Source organism: Castor canadensis, chromosome 1 (assembly GCF_047511655.1).
Source record: "Castor canadensis chromosome 1, mCasCan1.hap1v2, whole genome shotgun sequence".
In the NCBI taxonomy this organism is placed as follows: domain Eukaryota; kingdom Metazoa; phylum Chordata; class Mammalia; order Rodentia; family Castoridae; genus Castor; species Castor canadensis.
The window spans coordinates 195,559,994-195,578,679 of record NC_133386.1 but is presented as its reverse complement, the minus strand read 5'-3'; the positions used below and the strand labels follow the sequence as shown (position 1 = coordinate 195,578,679).

Sequence of the window (18,686 nt, the reverse complement as noted above, 5' to 3'; positions counted from 1 at the left end):
TTGTTTCTTGTTTTCAACAACCGCTTGGTGTATAATTAACCCAGTTTTGAATATGAGGACGCTGACATTGGGAGAAGTTAGATTATTGGCCCTGTCTTTGCTTGCAACATAACTTTAAGGCCTCAAACTATAACCATGAATCCTGATTTTTATCTCTCCAGGCTTTCATGAGAAGGACAAGAAGCCATATTGTCGAAAGGATTTCTTAGCCATGTTCTCACCAAAGTGTGGTGGCTGCAACCGGCCAGTGTTGGAAAACTACCTTTCAGCCATGGACAATGTCTGGCACCCAGAGTGCTTTGTGTGTAGGGTCTGTATACTCATTTGTCTTTTGGATTTATGGAAAACTCAAGGGTTCTTCTCTGTAGAGAAAGAATTGCAACACGTAAAAGGTTTCACAGCTCCCAGTAAGGAATTCATGTGGACTTCTTAAAGGAGAAATGAGACACAATACCCAGTCTGGGCCTTTGCTTGTCTGTTTTATGAGTAGGGAGATTAACATCCATTTGTCACAGACCTGAGAGAAATTCCTATACCTGGCAGGAATTTCAAGACAGAAAATTTTACTTTGCTGTTATTTTACCTCTTGATATATGCATTTCTTTTCTGTCTTCTTTCCACCCTCAGGACTGCTTCAGCAGTTTTTCTACTGGCTCCTTCTTTGAACTGGATGGACGTCCATTCTGTGAGCTCCATTATCATCACCGCAGAGGAACTCTCTGCTACGGATGTGGGCAGCCCATCACTGGCCGCTGCATCAGTGCCATGGGGCACAGGTTCCATCCTGAGCACTTCGTATGTGCTTTCTGCCTGACACAGCTGTCCAAGGGCATCTTCAGGGAGCAGAATGACAAGACCTATTGCCAATCCTGCTTCAACAAGCTCTTCTCACTGTAATCTTACCTCTCCACATCCTCTTCAGATTGCCTACAAAATTTTAAGCCAAGATAGGAAACAGTACATTTGCTGTTATTGACCTGCTCAGTAGGTTTGTAGAGAATGTAAAGGTGATGAGCAAATAAGGGAACTTCTAGATGATATATAACTAACTTGGTAATTTTATTTTTTAAGCTCTACTCTTACTTTATTTTAAAAATCATACACTTAGATTTAGAGCTAGGTTCTGCTGTCTGGTCCTTCTGCTGGTGTATTTTGCACATGTGAAGTTCACTTCACCACTGGTTTTCTCTTCCTCCATTTTCACCTTTTTTGATGGTCCTGTTCAGATCTTTTTCTATGACCCTCAGAATCATTGTTCAAGCTTCCCTTATTTCCCTGTGGCTCACTGTCCCATTATCACTGCTACGACTTTCTCTTTGCTTAGGAATCATAGTAATTACCTTTAAGCTCTTTGCATCTCCCTTCAATGTATTTCTCTTTTTTAAGAGGAAGTTGAATTTAACTGACATCTTTGATAAATAAAATGGCTTGTGGTTTTAATGACTCATTGTCATATTACTTGGTAGATTTTCTGCTTCCTATGTTAAGTAGACATTATTTGAAGTTAAATTTGTATCTTCTTTTTTCTTTCCATATAACAGACATTTGTTTTGTAAATTAGAAAAAATTAAAAGGAGAGACTCTTATTCACTAACTCTTCTCTTTACTTTTGGGCCCATAACCATTTATTTTGGGATTTGGAGTTAGAGCATTGAATCATCTTAAAAGGTGGCAAAGCTTCTTAAAACTTTTTATCACTTTATTTACATAAAGAGAAAATGTGGCTCTCCACTGGCACTTTCCAAAATCATTTCTTAAAACAAAACAATTTCTTTTCTTCCCTTTCTTTCTTTCTTTTCCTTCCTTCCTTCCTTCCTTCCTTCCTTCCTTCCTTCCTTCCTTCCTTCCTCTTCCTTCCTTCCTTTCTCTCTCTCTCTCTCTCTCTCTCTCTCTCTCTCTCTCTCTCTCTCTCTCCTCTCTTTCCCCCATCCCTCTCTAGATAGGTTGATGCCCCATAGTCCAGGATGACCCTACAACTTGTGATTCACATGCATCTGCCTCCTAAGTACTGGGAGTACGAGTGCGTACCACCAGACTCAGATACATATTCATTTCTTAAGTCAAAACTGAGTCATGTATCTCCCTCAACTTCATTATTGCTTCATGATGACAAATGAGATGGTTGTTTTCAGAGTTTCTCTGAAGGAAGATGTTACAAAGATCAAATTATTTCTTCTAGTTTGGAGAAGGAGAGTCAAGCCTCAAAGATTTATCTTCTCTTCATTATTTGTTCCTTTCAAAATATTATAATGTTTTTAAAAAGCTTTACAAGATATTAAAGAATCTGACTTTCTTTCATCTTATCAGTTTGTTTATTAAAGTAGGTTTCACATAGAATCATCCTTCTATAAAATAGATATTGATAAGGTCTTTACCTTTCTTACCATGGTTCAAAAAATAATTGTATGATTGTTTGTTATAAAAAGCACAGAGTTTTATAGTTTTGGAATACTTGATTCTAAAATAAGTTAATAAAAACTTTTTCACTGGAGTTTTATTTTTTTGTTTTAAATAAGCCCAACCTCATCATCTTTAGATTCGTATGGGAATAGTACTTGTTGGAGAACTGAAATGGATTACATCATTCTTGCCAAGATTTATTAAATGTATCTTCTTTGTTGGAATGGGTAATAAGGGAGTTTTGAGAGTTAAAGGAAAGTAGTGACAGTTAATTCTATAAAATAAGAACTCCAAATGCATGTAAGATATGTGGGAGGCTACACAGATATGGAGCCATCTGGCCTTCTATCCTGTTTGGCTGACTGAACGCTCTAGACTAAGCAAAATACAGTTTCAACTTCTAAATATCCTCTTCACTCTGTCCTCACTCTATGATGTCATGCACAGATGTTAATATGGCAGACTTCACGCACACCTTGGCAATTTGACAAAGTAAACTTGGGGTTTTGGTCTTTAGGAAGGAACGCTCAGGTGCTAAAAGGTTTTTATTTATTTATTTTTCTTAAGAATTAGCAACTTTGATATTCTTTTAGGGTCTAAATATTTGAGAATGTCAGAGGGATGTCAGAGTTTACTAACATGCAATTACATGTGAGAATGTTTTCCTTTCACAGTAAATGTAAATGGTTATATTTGTTCAAAAAGATACTGTGCTCAGGACCAGTCTTTTAATAAGGAAACCACTTACAAGTAAAATATTTTCTTAAAAGAAAAAGCAACATCAGAAGTACAGTTACTTAGACTGATCACCTACCTACATACCCTTGTAACTTCTAGGAACCGAGGGTTTGAAAAATAAAACTCTTCTTCCAGGAGAGGCCTTTTCACCATTGACTATATTTGTATAGATAGGAAAATGCCATAGATTCAAAACTATTCTCAAAGAGGAGTCTCTCAATTGGTTTGACCAGTTGTTCATTGAAATAAATATGGACTTGATAAAGACAACTGATTTTTCCATACAAGTTCTATCATGTTTTCCTCCCATGGCTTGGCATAGTTGCCAGCCATGTGCATTTCATTACCAGGAGAGAGGAGAAAAAATGATTTTCTCTAGCTTTTGTAAGAAAAGACCTGAGATTCATCCTAATTGAACTAGCTCAGATCACGTGCTCACCAGTGATTGATTGGTTGAGCTGGGAGAATGGATTGTGTGCAGCTTGGCTTAAACCAAAGTAGACCATTTTCAGATTAAGTGTTCTGCAAACACAATGGCTCTGTGCAGGAGATTTGAGTACTTAAAAATCTGCGTATTGGTAAGAGGTGGATAATGGATCTTGAGTTTGTATATCCAAAAGTAAAAATATTAGCGTTTCTGAATTTCAAAGTACTATAGCAAGTAAGCAAGTAGGTGTTGCTAGTGTCTTAAAAGAGTGTGTCTGAAGAAGTTTACAGAATTCTAAAACAAAGGAATGCCAGGAATGATAGTGTCATGAGGAGCGTGGCAGAGGTGGTGGTCTCCTCTAAGCATACAACATTAAGAGGCATCAGAAACAGCTTAAAGGTGAGAAAAGGTGACACATTCCTTTAAGGCCAATGTGCTAGGAAGAAACAGACCTTTAGCAAGGGCAGTGGCAGCACCCACTAAAATAGCAGACTGAAAAGTGACTTTCCACCCCCAGGATACTTCAGAGATTGTTACGAGACAAAACTTCCATGAGTATGACATCTAAGTGCTGCCAATCCAGAGCTAAAAGGGGAAATGGAAATCTACTGAGATCCACAGGGTAAAAAAAGAAAATAAATCTCAAATGAGGGCTGGTGCTTGGGCTGTGCTTGTTACAAATTTATAACTTTTCCAGAAGGCAGCAATGTCTCAAATCTATTCTGTAAGAAATGAGACAGTTTATGTAGGAGGTTCCCCACCCCAGAATGATAAAAAACATAGTGCTTAAATTAATATCCCGTGGGAAAGTATCTTTTGAATTTAGGTTCACAGACCATGGATTATGGACAATTGAATAGATTCCCTGGTACCTTGGTGAGATAAATCCATCTTTCCTTCCTACTTTGGATATCACTAAATATTAACAACTGCTATATTCAGGGAACAATATTTTTAAAATTTTTATTTTTTAAAGAAGTATAAAATTTATTTAAATCTTAGAATAACATTTTTGACTAGGACAATTACCCTAGTCCACCAAGTGATATCTCAGATCACAGGTGTCAATGGAAAAACTCCAATAGCTGAGAATCAACAGACTAAGAAACTTTAACCTAAAGGAGAATTTGATTTTGATAGCTTTTTTTTTATCTGGTGAAACTGTGGTTTGAACTCAGCGCCTCACTTGCTAGGCAGGATCCCTACTACTTGAGCCACTCTGCCAGCATGAGAATTTGGTTTTGGAAAGTGATCGTTTTGGACTTTGATATGCTGTGTTGAGTAAGGTGAATGGACATAATGAGAAATGTAAAACAGGGTGGGAGGATATTTTTCAGCTTTCTTTGCTTCCAATCCCCTAGTGTAGTTTATTCACAAGGAACTGCATCTCCCATTTTTTGTGTATGTGTTTAGGGAGGACTGACTTAACTCTCGGCTCTTCGAATGGGCACAGTTCCAAGTCTGGCCAGTAAGGGCACCTTGCTCTCCTAGACTAACACCAGGAGTAGGCATATGACCAATTCTCTTGCTCTCTAGGACCTTGATAGACTTATTGGGAAATAACATTCTCATTTGTCGAATTGCTAGCTGTGAGGATAATACAAACTCATTGCTGGTGAGAAAAAATGAGAAATATCATCATTATAATTTAGGGGTAGCCTGCCTGAGAAAAAAGTCAACACAAAGGAAAGTAGAACTGAAAAACGGAGAAGCTGTGTTTTCTTTTTTTTTTAAAGAAGCAATTCTACCACCTTAACCCTGAACTGACATTATGTGGACAAATAAATTCTTGCTTTCATTTAAACTAACTTGAGTTGTAATTCTGCCATTGACTGAATAAGCAGAGCAGATAGTCTCTCCTTTACCATCTTAAAGTATAGTGAAAGAATGAGTAAAAGAACTCAGTGTGGGCATTATACATTGTACTTCATCATGAAACAAATAGACTGAAAATAATACTTCATCACTTCTCTATGTTTTTTATAGCAGAACAGGGAAACATCTGTATTTTAAGGTTAAGGCATGCTGTGGTTAGTTCATATATTTAGAATACAAACTTGTTCCTGTCCAATTTGCCATTAAAATTGAGTAATTCTTGTTAACAATACTAAAGGAAAAAAGGATGAAGAAAATGCTGTCATCCTCTGAGACCCAAAAATATTTTGGAAATCATATAATTCATGCTGTTTGTTTAGTTGCCATTCATAGCAAACTACTAAATATTTAAGGGGGGTAAATATGATTACAGTATATCATATGTATGTAGAGGAAATATCACAATGAAATCCCTTATTTTCAATTAATATGTGCTGATAAAAATAAATTTAAAATTATTAAGTATTTAATGTTCAGTTTTGTGTACTTATAATAAAAACAGTTTAATGATCTTAAGAAACTTGCATTTATACTGTGCCTTAATCTTTTTGGCTTCCACAACAAAAATACCACGGATTGCCTTTAACAACAGAAATTTATTTTTGCACAGATCTGGAGATTAGAAGTCCAAGATTAGGGTCTGACAAGTTTGATTTCTGTTGAGGGCTCTCTTCTTGGCTTTCAGATAGATGCCTTTTTTCTTGTGTTTCCTCACATGGTGGCAGGAGGGAAGAAGGAGGGAAAAAGGGAAAGATGAGAGACCTTTCTGCTATCTCTTCTTAAAAGAGCACTAATCCTATCAGATGAGGGTGCCACCCTTATCACCACATTTAACCTTAACTACTTCCTTATTCCAAATACTGCCACATTGGGGCTTAGGGCTTCAACACATTTTGTGGTGGTGAGGGGCACATACATTCAGCCATAACATCCTGAAATGCTGTAATTAAAGAAACTGGATTTACAAGAGATTGAGGAAGAGAAAGAAAACATTTCTAGTAATTCTAAGAGTTGGTCCTAGGGACACATTCCATTTATTTGGGGTATTGAGAGTGAGAATTTTCATTATGTTCAATGACACTTAGAAAAGATGACTTTCCCTCTCTGGGTGCTCTCTCATGTTTCAGGTATAAAATAAGAAATATCAAACAGTCAAAAATAAAATGTGCAGTTTAAAGGGAGATTTTCTTAAGACAATCTGAAAATTTTGAAGAACAGGAAAAGTAGGACAAAAAGAGTAACAGGATATATAAGAAAACCTGTGAGTTGGACAAGGTAAATCTCCAGAGCTTTCAGTAAAGAAGGACACAAGAAACAAGGATGACAATATACTCTGAACCAAAAATATGGGGGAGGGAAGCCTGTCATGCAGTTCCCATATACAACCTGCCTGGTGAGTTATCACTTATTTTGGAGTGTCACTTAGTTTGGGTTTTCCTAAAAGTGGACCCTGTGTACAATGGTCTGTTTAGCAGGTAATCTCTGGACATACAAGCAGGAGAGTGGGAAAGTAAGATAGCAAAGCAAAGAAGGCCAGTTCAGTGCACAGGTTATTGCTATGGGCCATGGTAGTTCCATACTTTTGCAAACATTTGAGACTTCTTGTAGAACCAAAGGAGTGTCCACCAACTCTTCCATCCCACCTCTACCTTCTCTGGCCTTCCCTGCATGCAAACTGGATTTCTTCTGTGGACAAAGAAAGCCCTTCTTCTCAGTCCCAGGCACTTTCAGTAAGAATCATCCAATTTGTACCTACAAGTGAATGCTGACAGACATGGACAAGGAGCTGAAAGCATCTTTTGGGAAAAATTGTGGGCAGAGAGGGAAGCTTAAAAGAAAAAAGATCATTGCAAAGGTCTTAAAATCACTGGTAATCATGATGTACTTCGTATGGCAAGCACTTCATTTGCAAAGTCTTATAATATTCCCAGATCTAGGAAGCTTAATATATTTCATTTAGGATAGTGATAGTGAAAGGACTTGAAGAGAGAGAACTGGCAAGAATTTTCATTTCTATTTACCTATGGAAGAAGTGATCAATTGTATGAGTATACCAAGGTCACTCAATTTAGTGATAAAGCTGGAGCCAAAACCATTCCTTGATTTAACTGCTTTCTTTTATGTTCTGTATCAACAATGTAATGTCCCTCTGAGTGATAGGGACCATGAAGTGAATTTTCAAAGGAGAAGCAGTACACTAGGACATTTAGGTGATTCACTACTGTATGTAGGCTACACTATTTTGGGTACAGTGTCAAGAACAGGACATTTGGAATTAGACAAATTCAAGTTCAAATGTTAGTTCTATGAATTACAAATTGTGTAAACCTTGGTTAAATCACTTACCTTCTCCAAATGTCTCTTTTATAATATGCTAAGCCTGGGTAATAATACTTCCCATGTGGTTTTGCTGTGAGGATTAACTGAGATAATACATGAAGAAGGGCTTTGTAAACTGTCAAGTGCCATATGTTTAAGGCATTAACAAAATAGTCTGAGAGATATGTAAAGATGTCAACACAGCATCCATCTCCAGTATTTCCATGGAGACTGAAATCATAGCAGGTCTTTGTATGATTTTAGAAAATCTTTTTTAAGGCTCAAAATGAAAGCTGATAAAAATTGAAAATGCTGGGAGATTAAGAGCTTGACTTTGAGCTCACAATCTTTCTTTGCAGCAACATATTAACAAAGTAATGCTCAAGAGCAAATGATTTACATGGCACAGGAAAGCCATTTAGTTAGCTGCTTCTCATAGGTTAAAAAAAACCCAGGTAACCTAGGTCAAGGAAGCATATTTACAGAAATAGAGTTCAGGGACTTTCCAATGACAAGCTTGTCACTGCCTGCCATTGGTCTAACCATAATCCGAGGGATTTCCCAGGGTAATCTTTGTGACTACTACCTAAAATTATTCAGCAGCAAAGATATAATTACGTAAGTCTTCTGACCACCAGGTAGAATGTTTCAGTCTGTTAGCCAATGCTAGACTCACTAATGGGCAAATAATGTTCTTTTGGTGTGTGTCTGATGAATTTGAGTTGCAATTAAAAAGTGGAAGGGATTTTATTCTCTGGGTCATGACCTCAGGTGTGGATTTCCACCACAGCTCCATTACTTACTTCTATTATCTTTTGAATATCTGTTAGTTTTTGATCATTTATTTATTTACTCAGGCATATGAACTTCTATTTGGCAATGGTTTATAGAAATTAAAGATGAGTTGGAACATGGCTCTAAGGATGATCAGAGCTGAGAAGTGTTTTTTTGGATGTGATGGGAGAGGAAAGACATTGCAGAGATGGGGATATTGGAGATCTAAGATGGATATATATTAGATGGAGGTAGAAGCCCAGATGAGTGTGTTATCCTTAGGAATAAGGATGGTTCATCTTCTATGTACTTACATATGCAAATGTACTGTGATGCTGGTTTCCTTGCCCAAATTTGGAGAGAGATGCATGTTAAGGCACCAGTTTAAACAATTTCTTTTTATTTTTCACTAACAAATAGCCCCCAGGGTTTATTAATCTAAAAATAAAAAAATTTCCACTTTTATTCCTAATGATAAGCATACAGTACTATTTTAAAATACCATGCCTGGTGATCTGAAAGTTAGTTTGCTGAGTTAAGGACAAATAGATTTCCCTGAAGTGGGCTCCTTAGCTGACATCTCTATACCTTGTCCAGTTGACTAAAGAATCTAATAGCATTTAAAGAATTAGTAGGTGGTTATTATCTGCAATCTGTTCCATGGGAAGCCTTAGACGAGTAAGATATAGTCTCTGGCCTCAAAGAATTTGCACACTAGGAAGAATCACATCCTTAGTACTAATAATAGCTTGTCCATACAGGATAAGTTAGTTCCTTCCCGGTTGCCGAGGTCAGAGTAGTGTAATAAGCAAAGAGATGAGTGTGGGAAAAGCTAAAGCACTACATTCTGAGAAATGAAACAAAAGGAGAAATAATGTTTAGAACTAAATAATACAAGGCAATTTGGAAATATGTTATAAGTAACAAGCATGTGTATGTGCCCATAATCTCAGAAAAAAATTTCACAGAGATGGCTTTAATTTGAACCTACAAGTGAAAGAGATAAAAGAAAGATAAAATTAGGTCACTCCATAAACTGCATTGAGATTCAATATATCTAGTTGAAATGGCCATTATCAAGCAAAGAAGCAACCACAAATGCTGGTGAGGATGCTAGGAAAAGGAACCCTTATACACTGTTGGTGGGAATGTAAATTAGCCGAGCTGCTATGGAAATCAGTACAGAGGTTCCTCAAAAAACTAAAAGTAGAACTGCCATACAATCCAGCCACACCACTGCTGGGCACTTACACAAAGAGACATAAAATAGAAACACCTGAATGTCCGTGTTTATAGCCATACTATTCACAATAGCCAAAGTATGGTCAGTCTAAGTACCCATCAACCAATGAGTGGATAAAGAAAATGTGATATATATACACAATACAGTATTATTGTCATAAAGAGAATGAAATGATGCCTTTTTCAAGAAAATGGATGGAGCTGGAGATCATCATGCTAGGTGAAATAAGCCCTACTCAGACAAATGTCACATTTTCTTTCATATGTGGAATTTGGACCTAAAGAAAAGAAAAAAACAAAAATAAGAACATTGAATGTACAAGAGGGACTGTTTTAGGGGGAACAAGTAAAAGGGGAGGGTAAAATGAGAGAGTAATGGAGAGTGACTATGATTGAAATACATTATACGCATTATGAAAACAGGGTAAGAAACACTAAGAACTGTAAAAAAATAGGGTGGATAACAGAATAATAGAGGGGAGGAATATGATCAAAGCACATTATATGCATGTACGGAAATATAATAAACCACATTGTACAATTTTTGAAAATTAGGGCATTTCAATCTGAGGAAACAGCATGAAGGAAGACAAAGAGGAAAAGTGTGCATTTTATGGAAGATGGTGAAAGTAGCCAGTTTATTGAGGATCCTCTGTGTGCCAAACACTGGTATGGGCACTTTGGGAGGGGTTCTACGTGGATAGAAAGTAGGAAAGTTCATAGCTATAAAGAGGAAACAAGAGCTGGAAAGATTACTTGGGGCTAGATTGCTTTGAATATCAAGCTAGAGAGACTGGACATTGTCTTGTAGGCAACAGTCATCAATGATTTCAACAGAGTGGATTGAGGAGAGAATGGGAGGTCACAGGAACTGTAACTGTATAAGCTAAACTTGCCAGATTTCTGGGCATGATCTACTGTCCTATTTGACTTTACTTACAAAATATAAATTCAAAGATAAAATTTTTAAGAATTTGAAGATGGCAATCACAAGGCGTTAAATTCCAAGTGTGGGACCTTTCTGGGCATGTGCTTTTGAATGACCATTTGTCCATCTGTGAAGCTGGGCCTGATGTTTTAGTGAGATGGAGTAGAAATAGTTGAAGCTATGACACAGTGACCTGAAGAGACCTGGGCCCCTCTTGATCATTTTGACAGTAGAAGAAAGAATACTTGTATAGAACAACGGTATATTAGGGTGGGAGAAAGATTTTTGTGAACTTATGGAGAAGGTATGAGTAACTTAAGCATGTTTTTTTGACAAATAGGATAGGAGTAAGTGAGGGTGGAAGGCATAGGGAGTAATTGATATAGTAAGGTCTCACAAAGTAAGTATAGAGAATTTTAATGTTAGAGTTGGAGGGGAAAATCTGCAAAAAGCATCAGAGAAAGTTCTGAGACATGAAGGTGGAAGACATCAGGATGACTTTAGATGAAAATGTTGAAGTTGAATTAGCATTAAACAGTCCTGATTTTTGTAAGGCAGATGAAGATATTAGCCAACAGAGAATTCCTATACCTGAGAGGGGCTGAGGAGTCAACAGAAACTCAGGAAATTCTGGAGAAATTGATGGACAAAAATAAGTCTGAAGTCGTAGAGCTATGGGTTTCAATTATGCTGCCAATCAACTGTGTGGTTTTAGGCAGATACTTCACCTCTGTAAACCTCAGCTTAGTCCTTGAGAAAAGTAGATATTTACAGTAGCAATTATATGGTGCTTAGCTAAGTTCTTTACATCTATTAACTTTATGAATTCTCTCAAAAACCCTTAATAAGAAGGAGATGAATGGAAGGGAGCTAGGATTTGAATGCATTAATTTGGCTCTTGTGCTGTAGACTCTATCAGTCCCTGATTAGAAGACTCATAAATTCTTGCATCCCACTGGAAGAATCCAGGCAAGACATGTAAAAGTAGTAAAGGAGATATTAATGTTTATTATAGCTGAGGATTGCAACTCGTTCCTGCCAGGTGGGACAGAAGATGACAGTGCCCGGAGAGGGAGGAGAAAAAAGGGTGGGATATTTGCTTCAAGGCATTCTAAACTTTCCAATAATATGTGGGCAGGAAAGATCTAGGTGACTCTAGTGGGTCTGGCTAGGGTGATTGACTGTTACTCCAAACATGCACTTAGCTTAGCTCGCAGGTATTTTAATTACATGCATGGAGTGTTATCAACATTTATGTTTTAGGCAAGGGATTTGCATTTGAAAAGGGGCTCAGAGGGAGGGAGAGTGTCTTATCTGAATTGTAGGTCTAAGAGTCCCAATCTTCCTTTCTTTATTTTCTAACATGCCTCATTAGGACTCTAATTGTGACTTCGGGACTATTGATGCTATGTGTACTGATCTACGTGATCAGTAAGGTCCATATGATGTGGCCATTAGGTTAACTTTTTAGACAGGATGCATCTTCTTGATATTTCCTGTAATTCCAAAAATATTTTTCCTCTATGAAGTTCAGTGCTATATGGAAAACAAATCATTTTTCCAGCTCTACTACTTAGGAACGGCTCATCACATGTAAAATCTTAAATAACCTCAAGGTGGCAGCATTAACTCAAAGATGGATGGATAGAACCTGATCTCTGGCTTCAAACTATCCCGGAACTCAGAAAAGTTGCCTTTTTAAAAATCCTTATTTTTCTAAAAATCCAACTCTTGGAGGTGACGAGTTGAGTTGAGCTTCTAATTAGGGTAAGCAGTGAAGGAGCAAGAAAAATTAAGTCAGTAATATTCACCCAGGAATTAAAGAGCCTTTGGGAGGGAAAAGAAAGGCTATGAGGAATGGATGACATTCAAACAGATTAATAATTTCTTTGCATAATCCAAACATTAAGTGGCAGATTCTAGACTGTTTTGCCAAATTCAGGACCATTCTACTTTATAGTACTAACAGCCTTTAGTTTAAGTTGTTTAATATTTTAGAGTATTAAATCTCAATAAAGGAGAGAGCTAAATTATTTTACATAGCCAAAAGTTTGGGCTACATTGTCTTAGTTAAGGTGTTGTGCCTACAGATGAAGTTTCCCTTCTTTCCTCATCTACTTCCTTCCTTTTTCTTCTCCTCCCTTCCTCTGTTTTTTAAATCTCTTCATGCAACTCCCTCTGTCTCACTTCCTTCCTTCCTCTATTTTTCTTTTGTTTTGTATTAAATTAAGTAACAAGGAGGAAATCTAACTGTTCAGAGTTGGACCTGTGGGTCAGAAGACTAGGTGCTATAAAATTGAATGATGCAAAGTACCTCTGGGTTCCTATCACCTAGCTTACCATCTACTTAGCCACTTCCTATTTTTTTCTTTTATAAAAAAATTTAATTTTGCCAGGCATGGTGGTTCAAATCTATAGTCCTAGCTACTTTGGAGGCAGAGATCCAGAGGACTGGGGTTCAAAGTCAGCCTGGGTAAAAAATTCACAAGATCTCATCTCAAGCAATGATTGGGTGCCATAGTGCACACCTGTCAGCCCAGATGCACAGGGAAGCACAAATAGGAGGGTCACGGTCCAGGTCAACCTGGGCATAAAGGAAGACTCTAGCTCAAAAATAACCAATGCAAAAAGGGCTGGAGGCATTGCTCAAGTGGTATACCTCCTGCCTGGCATGTACAAAGCCCTGAATTCAACCCCCAGTACCGCCAAAAAAATAGTTATTATAACAGAATTTTTTGCATGAAAATATTTTTGTAAGACAAAAGGAAAAGTCAACAAATAATCTTCACTTTTATAACTGACTGTACTGGGACATGCATTTGTGAGAAGTAGGGATTTTTTTGTAGATTCTGAGAGCATCTCTGCTTTCCCACGTTGATTTCCAAAATGAGCAGTAGAGCACAGTGTAAAAGTATACCATCTTTGGGTCAGACAGACTTATGTATTTCCTTACTTTCTAGAACTATGAACACTCCACGCTTGTCTTGTCTTTCCCCTACGGCAGTCTTAGAAGCAAAAGTCAGGTATAGAGTGACATTTTCACATCTGTAGAAATGGAAAGACAGTTCTTTCTCAGTGAAGTAACACAGACATATGTTATGTTATATGTTACATGAAAAAGGACTTAAAATGTTGGGGATACCTAATATATGATAATTCATAACATTAATGAAGTAGAATTCTTTGCTTCTTATAAGCTCCAGGTTTAAACTAATTTAAAATCAAATTGATTGAAAAACAATTTCCTGAAAGTGTTTTGATCCATAAAGTTCTCGGAACTTAGAGTTCTGTAGGCAGCGCTGGGTTTAGACAAAAATGGAGATTTAAAAATAATTTATTGTTTAGAATCTGGTCATTTAAAAAATTCCTTTCCTATTTAGTCTTAGAAAAGGAGTCAGCTCCCAATACAGATCTTCCACGGAGTCAGGAATAGAGAGGCTGTACCTTCATATTCTATTCTTTGAAGGTATTTTTGTTGAAATTTGCTCATGAATTATCTTAGCCTGTGATCGAATAAACCCAGGTTTCTCTTCATCCCTAGAGGGATATTTGAGGATGCTTCACCTCATAGTAATGTTACAGTTCTCTGAGGAATGTGTTGTTTTGACTTCAAGTTTGCATGTCACTGAGCCCTGAATTGGGGTTGAGACCTTGGGGAACTTCCCTCTGGAGGATCCTAAATCTATATGGGTACCAACTTCTCGCTGATCTCAGACCTTTCACAGAGTTTGGTTTGACTCACTTAGGGTCTCAGCAATCGAACTGCCTTTCTACTTTTATTACATAGCCTGAGGAAATCTTTGACTATTTGAAAAACCACGGTCCTCAGAGGCAAAACAGCTTTTCTTTTCTTTTTTAGACTTTAAAAAGTCCAGTAGTGGAAGGCAGTTCTGAATTAAGATCTCATAATTTCCAAGGATGTAGGTATCTTTTCTCTGGCCATTTTTTCTAAGTAGCATTCTTCATTTTATAGTTAGCACGTTCTTCTAACTGTGGTTAGAAATAATGGGTTCATCTGGGAGAAAATGGCTCAGAAGTAGGTATAAAAGCCTCTTTTGTAAAATTTATTTATTCTTATTATATTATTTTGTACTGGGGGTACATTGTGACATTTACATAAGTTCTTACAATATACGATAGTTGAATTCACCTCCTCCATCTTTCTCCTTTATCCCTTTCTCCCCCCATTCCTGGAATAGTTTCAACAGGTCTCATTTTTCAATTTACATACATGTGTACACAGTAGTTCCACCCTATTCGCCCTCCTGTATCTTTTCTTTTTATCCTCCCTTCTCCCACTGGTACCATCCATCTCCAGACAGGACCTGCTTTGCCTTCTTGTTCTCTGTTTTTGAAAAAAAAAAAAAGAGATTTTTGTTTGTTTAAGAAGCTATACAGGGTATTTCACTGTGACATTTCCATTTATCTATGTACTATAACCCAAATTGGTTCATCTCTTCTATTTTTCTTCTTTCTACTTTAGTTTCCTCCTTATGGGGATTTCAACAAGTTTAAAAATTCTATATTCATTCTGGTATAGGAAGTACATCAACCATATTCACCTTCTTTAATTCCTTCTCTAAAAGACTCTTAATTCCATTTTCTCCCAGTTCTTCTACCACATCTCACAAGAACAGAGAGAGAAGGTGTTTCCACAGTTGATTCTGAATCATCTGTACTTAGACATGACAGGCATTCACACTGTCTGGGAAACAACTTCTTATTACTTGGGATTTTAGTTCATTTAACAGACATTTAAGTCTACTATGTGGTTGCCAGTAGTATAAACAGTGGATAATAAAGCATAAAACAATGACAAATGAAATAGAGCTTGCCTTTCTTCATGGAATTTAGTGGTTCTATTGATAATTTTCTTTAGAATTTTCCAAATTGGGTGTGATGGCTGGGACTGATTCTTCAAACTCCTTTAGAAGCAATTTTGATGAAACTTTTTATTTCCTGCTAAACAGCTCTCTAGCTCTTCAATTTTAATCATTTTCTTGTTTTCAATACAATTTCCTTAGATATGTTTTTGATGACTTTTGTGTTTTAGGGCTCCTTCTGATACTTATTTGAGAAAAGCTTGGTCTTTGCAGGACTCTGGTGGTGGGAGACACAATAGCAGTATCAGGGTTGGATTCAGGCCTTGCAACACTTCAGGGATAGTGCTGGCTCTAAAATTCTCCTAATTCCAGACACTGTTCTTAATACTAACTGCAATGCATAGATGAAAGGGTTGCTCATCAAGAGAACAGAGAAAGTACAGCAAATATTAACAGGTAAAAGATGAAGATGGCTATGTGAGGAAATTTGATGTGGCCCTTAGAAACAAGACCAGGAGCTTCAGTGAATACAGTTGGGTGGTCAATATTCAGTAAGGAAGTTGGTTGCATAAGCATTTAGGAAGCTGTTTGGAAAAGAATTTTGAATTCACCCTTAAGTTAACTGCATTTCATTCTTGGAATTTTTTTCAGTTTTTTAATCTGAAAAGATGGAATAGAGGTTGGTTTATGATATGGGAGAATTATTTCCTTAGTCAAAGAACCACAGTAGTTTATTTAAAACATTTTTATTTGTTTATAATTTTACAGGGGGTTTTGTTGTGAAATTTCCATATAATGTATCTCAAAGAACCACAGTAGTTAATAAACCATTATTTCTTCTTGGACTCCCTCTACTAATGAGCAGCAATATTTGGCTGGAGCTTTAGGTATTGAACTAGTCACTCAATTTCTTCATCTGTATCTGTGTGAATCTATCTATGCTTATATGTGTCTATATTTCTATATCTATATCATCTATTTTTCAATAATGTTATCATTGAATGAAGATTTGAACCCAAAATATTGTATAAATTTAGAATTATACTTTTTATAAGTTCTAAAACATGATTCTTAATATGCCTCAGGAGATACTTAGGGTAATTTTCTATAACTGGAGACAGTTTGGGTTGTCACAAATTGGGGAGGGAGGGGTTCTAGAATCTAATGACTAGAGACCAGAAAAACTGCTACATATTTTATGAGATGTAGGACAGTTTCACTGCACTGCAGGACTGTCTGGCCTATAATGTTGATAGCAGCAATATTGTGAACTCTGGCCCTGGAAAAGTGTTCAGATTTATAATTAAATAGTTTTGGGACTTTATGGGCACCATATACTTCAGTTTCCAAATATGTAAGTTTAGGACGCTATCCCGTATAGATTATAGAAGATTATGGCTGCTAAATTAGAGAGTCTGTGAACATGTTGAAAATCTAAAAATAATAGAAGTGTTATTAGTAGGAAGGTTCATTGGGATAGAAATCTAAGAATAAGAGGAAAAAGGATGAAAAATATAAAATTCTAGGAATTCATGCCAAGAACAAAAAGGGGCTTGAGAACACATTGATAATGGTGCTCCTGATGCATTGTTCATAAAGGTGGAAAACTTGAAGCAAGAGGTGAGAGAAAACATCAGGGTCTTGGTCCCATAGTGTTTTCCAAGCTAGCTGAGCCAATTGTAAAACCAGTCATATTATGTGCAGGATCATACAAATAGGACAGGCTGGGCTTAGGGCCCCCTCACCAAATGGATAGCTAGCTTTTCAAGGTAAACTGAGCCAAGCAGAGCTGCAGCATTTTTTCCCTAATCCCTGCTATCCTTTTCCTTCCTCTTTCACACATTTCCTCTGTTCTCTCTTCTGAGTCTGTTCCCACCTTCACTGCTACCAGGGGGCAAAGAAAGTGTGTGAACACTTCAGGCTGAGGAAAAACACCAAGAGGAGGGAGTGCTCTAAAATTAGGACACAATCCTTTCTCCACACCTGACAATTTCCACATTCAATGTTACTTCTGAACATTATTCATCGCCATAAGTCTAAGTTAAAATTTTGGCAGGAAGTGTGGATCCAACTAGACAAGAGAATAATAGCCTGTTTGTTATACAATTAAATACCATGAAAAATATTTTAATAATTTACCATTGATGTTCTACTCAGTTAACCAAATATTTATTTATGTGGCCATGGTAAGCTGGGTGAGCCGAGAAGGGATGAATACAGTCACTGTCCCAAGGGACTCAGAGAAAATGGAACTGCTGTACTGTGTGATAATAAACTAAGACTCAAGTGCTTTAGGGTGCACAGAAGGGAGAACTGAATTGTAACCAGTATCAATTACTGTTTTTTTTTCTTCATTTTTCTTTTATTATTCATATGTGCATACAAGGCTTGGTTCATTTCTCCCCCCTGCCCCCACCCCCTCCCTTACCACCCACTCCGCCCCCTCCCTCTCCCCCTCCCAATACCCAGCAGAAACTATTTTGCCCTTATTTCTAATTTTGTTGTAGAGAGAGTATAAGCTATAATAGGAAGGAACAAGGGTTTTTGCTGGTTGAGATAAGGATAGCTATACAGGGCATTGACTCACATTGATTTCCTGTGTGTGGGTGTTACCTTCTTTTTGATCTAACCTTTTCTCTAGTACTTGTTCCCCTTTTCCTATTGGCCTCAGTTGCTTTAAGGTATCTGCTTTAGTTTCTCTGCATTAAGGGCAACAAATGCTAGCTAGTTTTTTAGGTGTCTTACCTATCCTCACCCCTTTCTTGTGTGCTCTCGCTTTCAATTACTGTTAATAAATAAACTTTGAAAGACACTAGAAGTTATGGTTAAGATGTCTGTATTTAGTAAAAAAGAGATCAGGGTTTTAATTCCACCTCTAACATTTACATGTCATGTGACTTTGGTCAATAATCATCTACCTATCATTATTAATTTTTTAATAATAGCTCTCTAGTCCCCATGTAAAAGGTATCAGTTTTAGAAGATAGTAGCTAGAAAAAAAGGCTAGGTATAAAATATACTTGAAGTTACATAAAGTAAGAAAGTCTTTCTGTTTGCATGTTTTAGATCATGGTGCATTGCTTATAAAGGGAAAATAAAAATTGGAAATGAAGGATTAGAATGCTATCATACATACAGTTTTTTTTTTGGTATAAAATGA

The 18,686-nt window shown here is 36.9% G+C and overlaps 1 protein-coding gene across 9 annotated transcripts in view; it reads left to right on the top strand.

The window, feature by feature from the left end:
- Lpxn (leupaxin) overlaps positions 1-1,436 on the top strand; it is a 37,227-nt gene extending 35,791 nt beyond the window's left edge. For all 9 annotated transcript variants that reach the window (XM_074046113.1, XM_074046082.1, XM_020159310.2 and 6 more), the window contains 2 exons: positions 162-310; positions 628-1,436. In XM_074046113.1, the coding sequence (XP_073902214.1) occupies positions 162-310; positions 628-897 (419 nt within the window). In that variant the 3' untranslated portion in view covers positions 898-1,436. The remainder of the gene's footprint in view (positions 1-161; positions 311-627) is intronic.
- Positions 1,437-18,686: the final 17,250 nt, after the last annotated feature.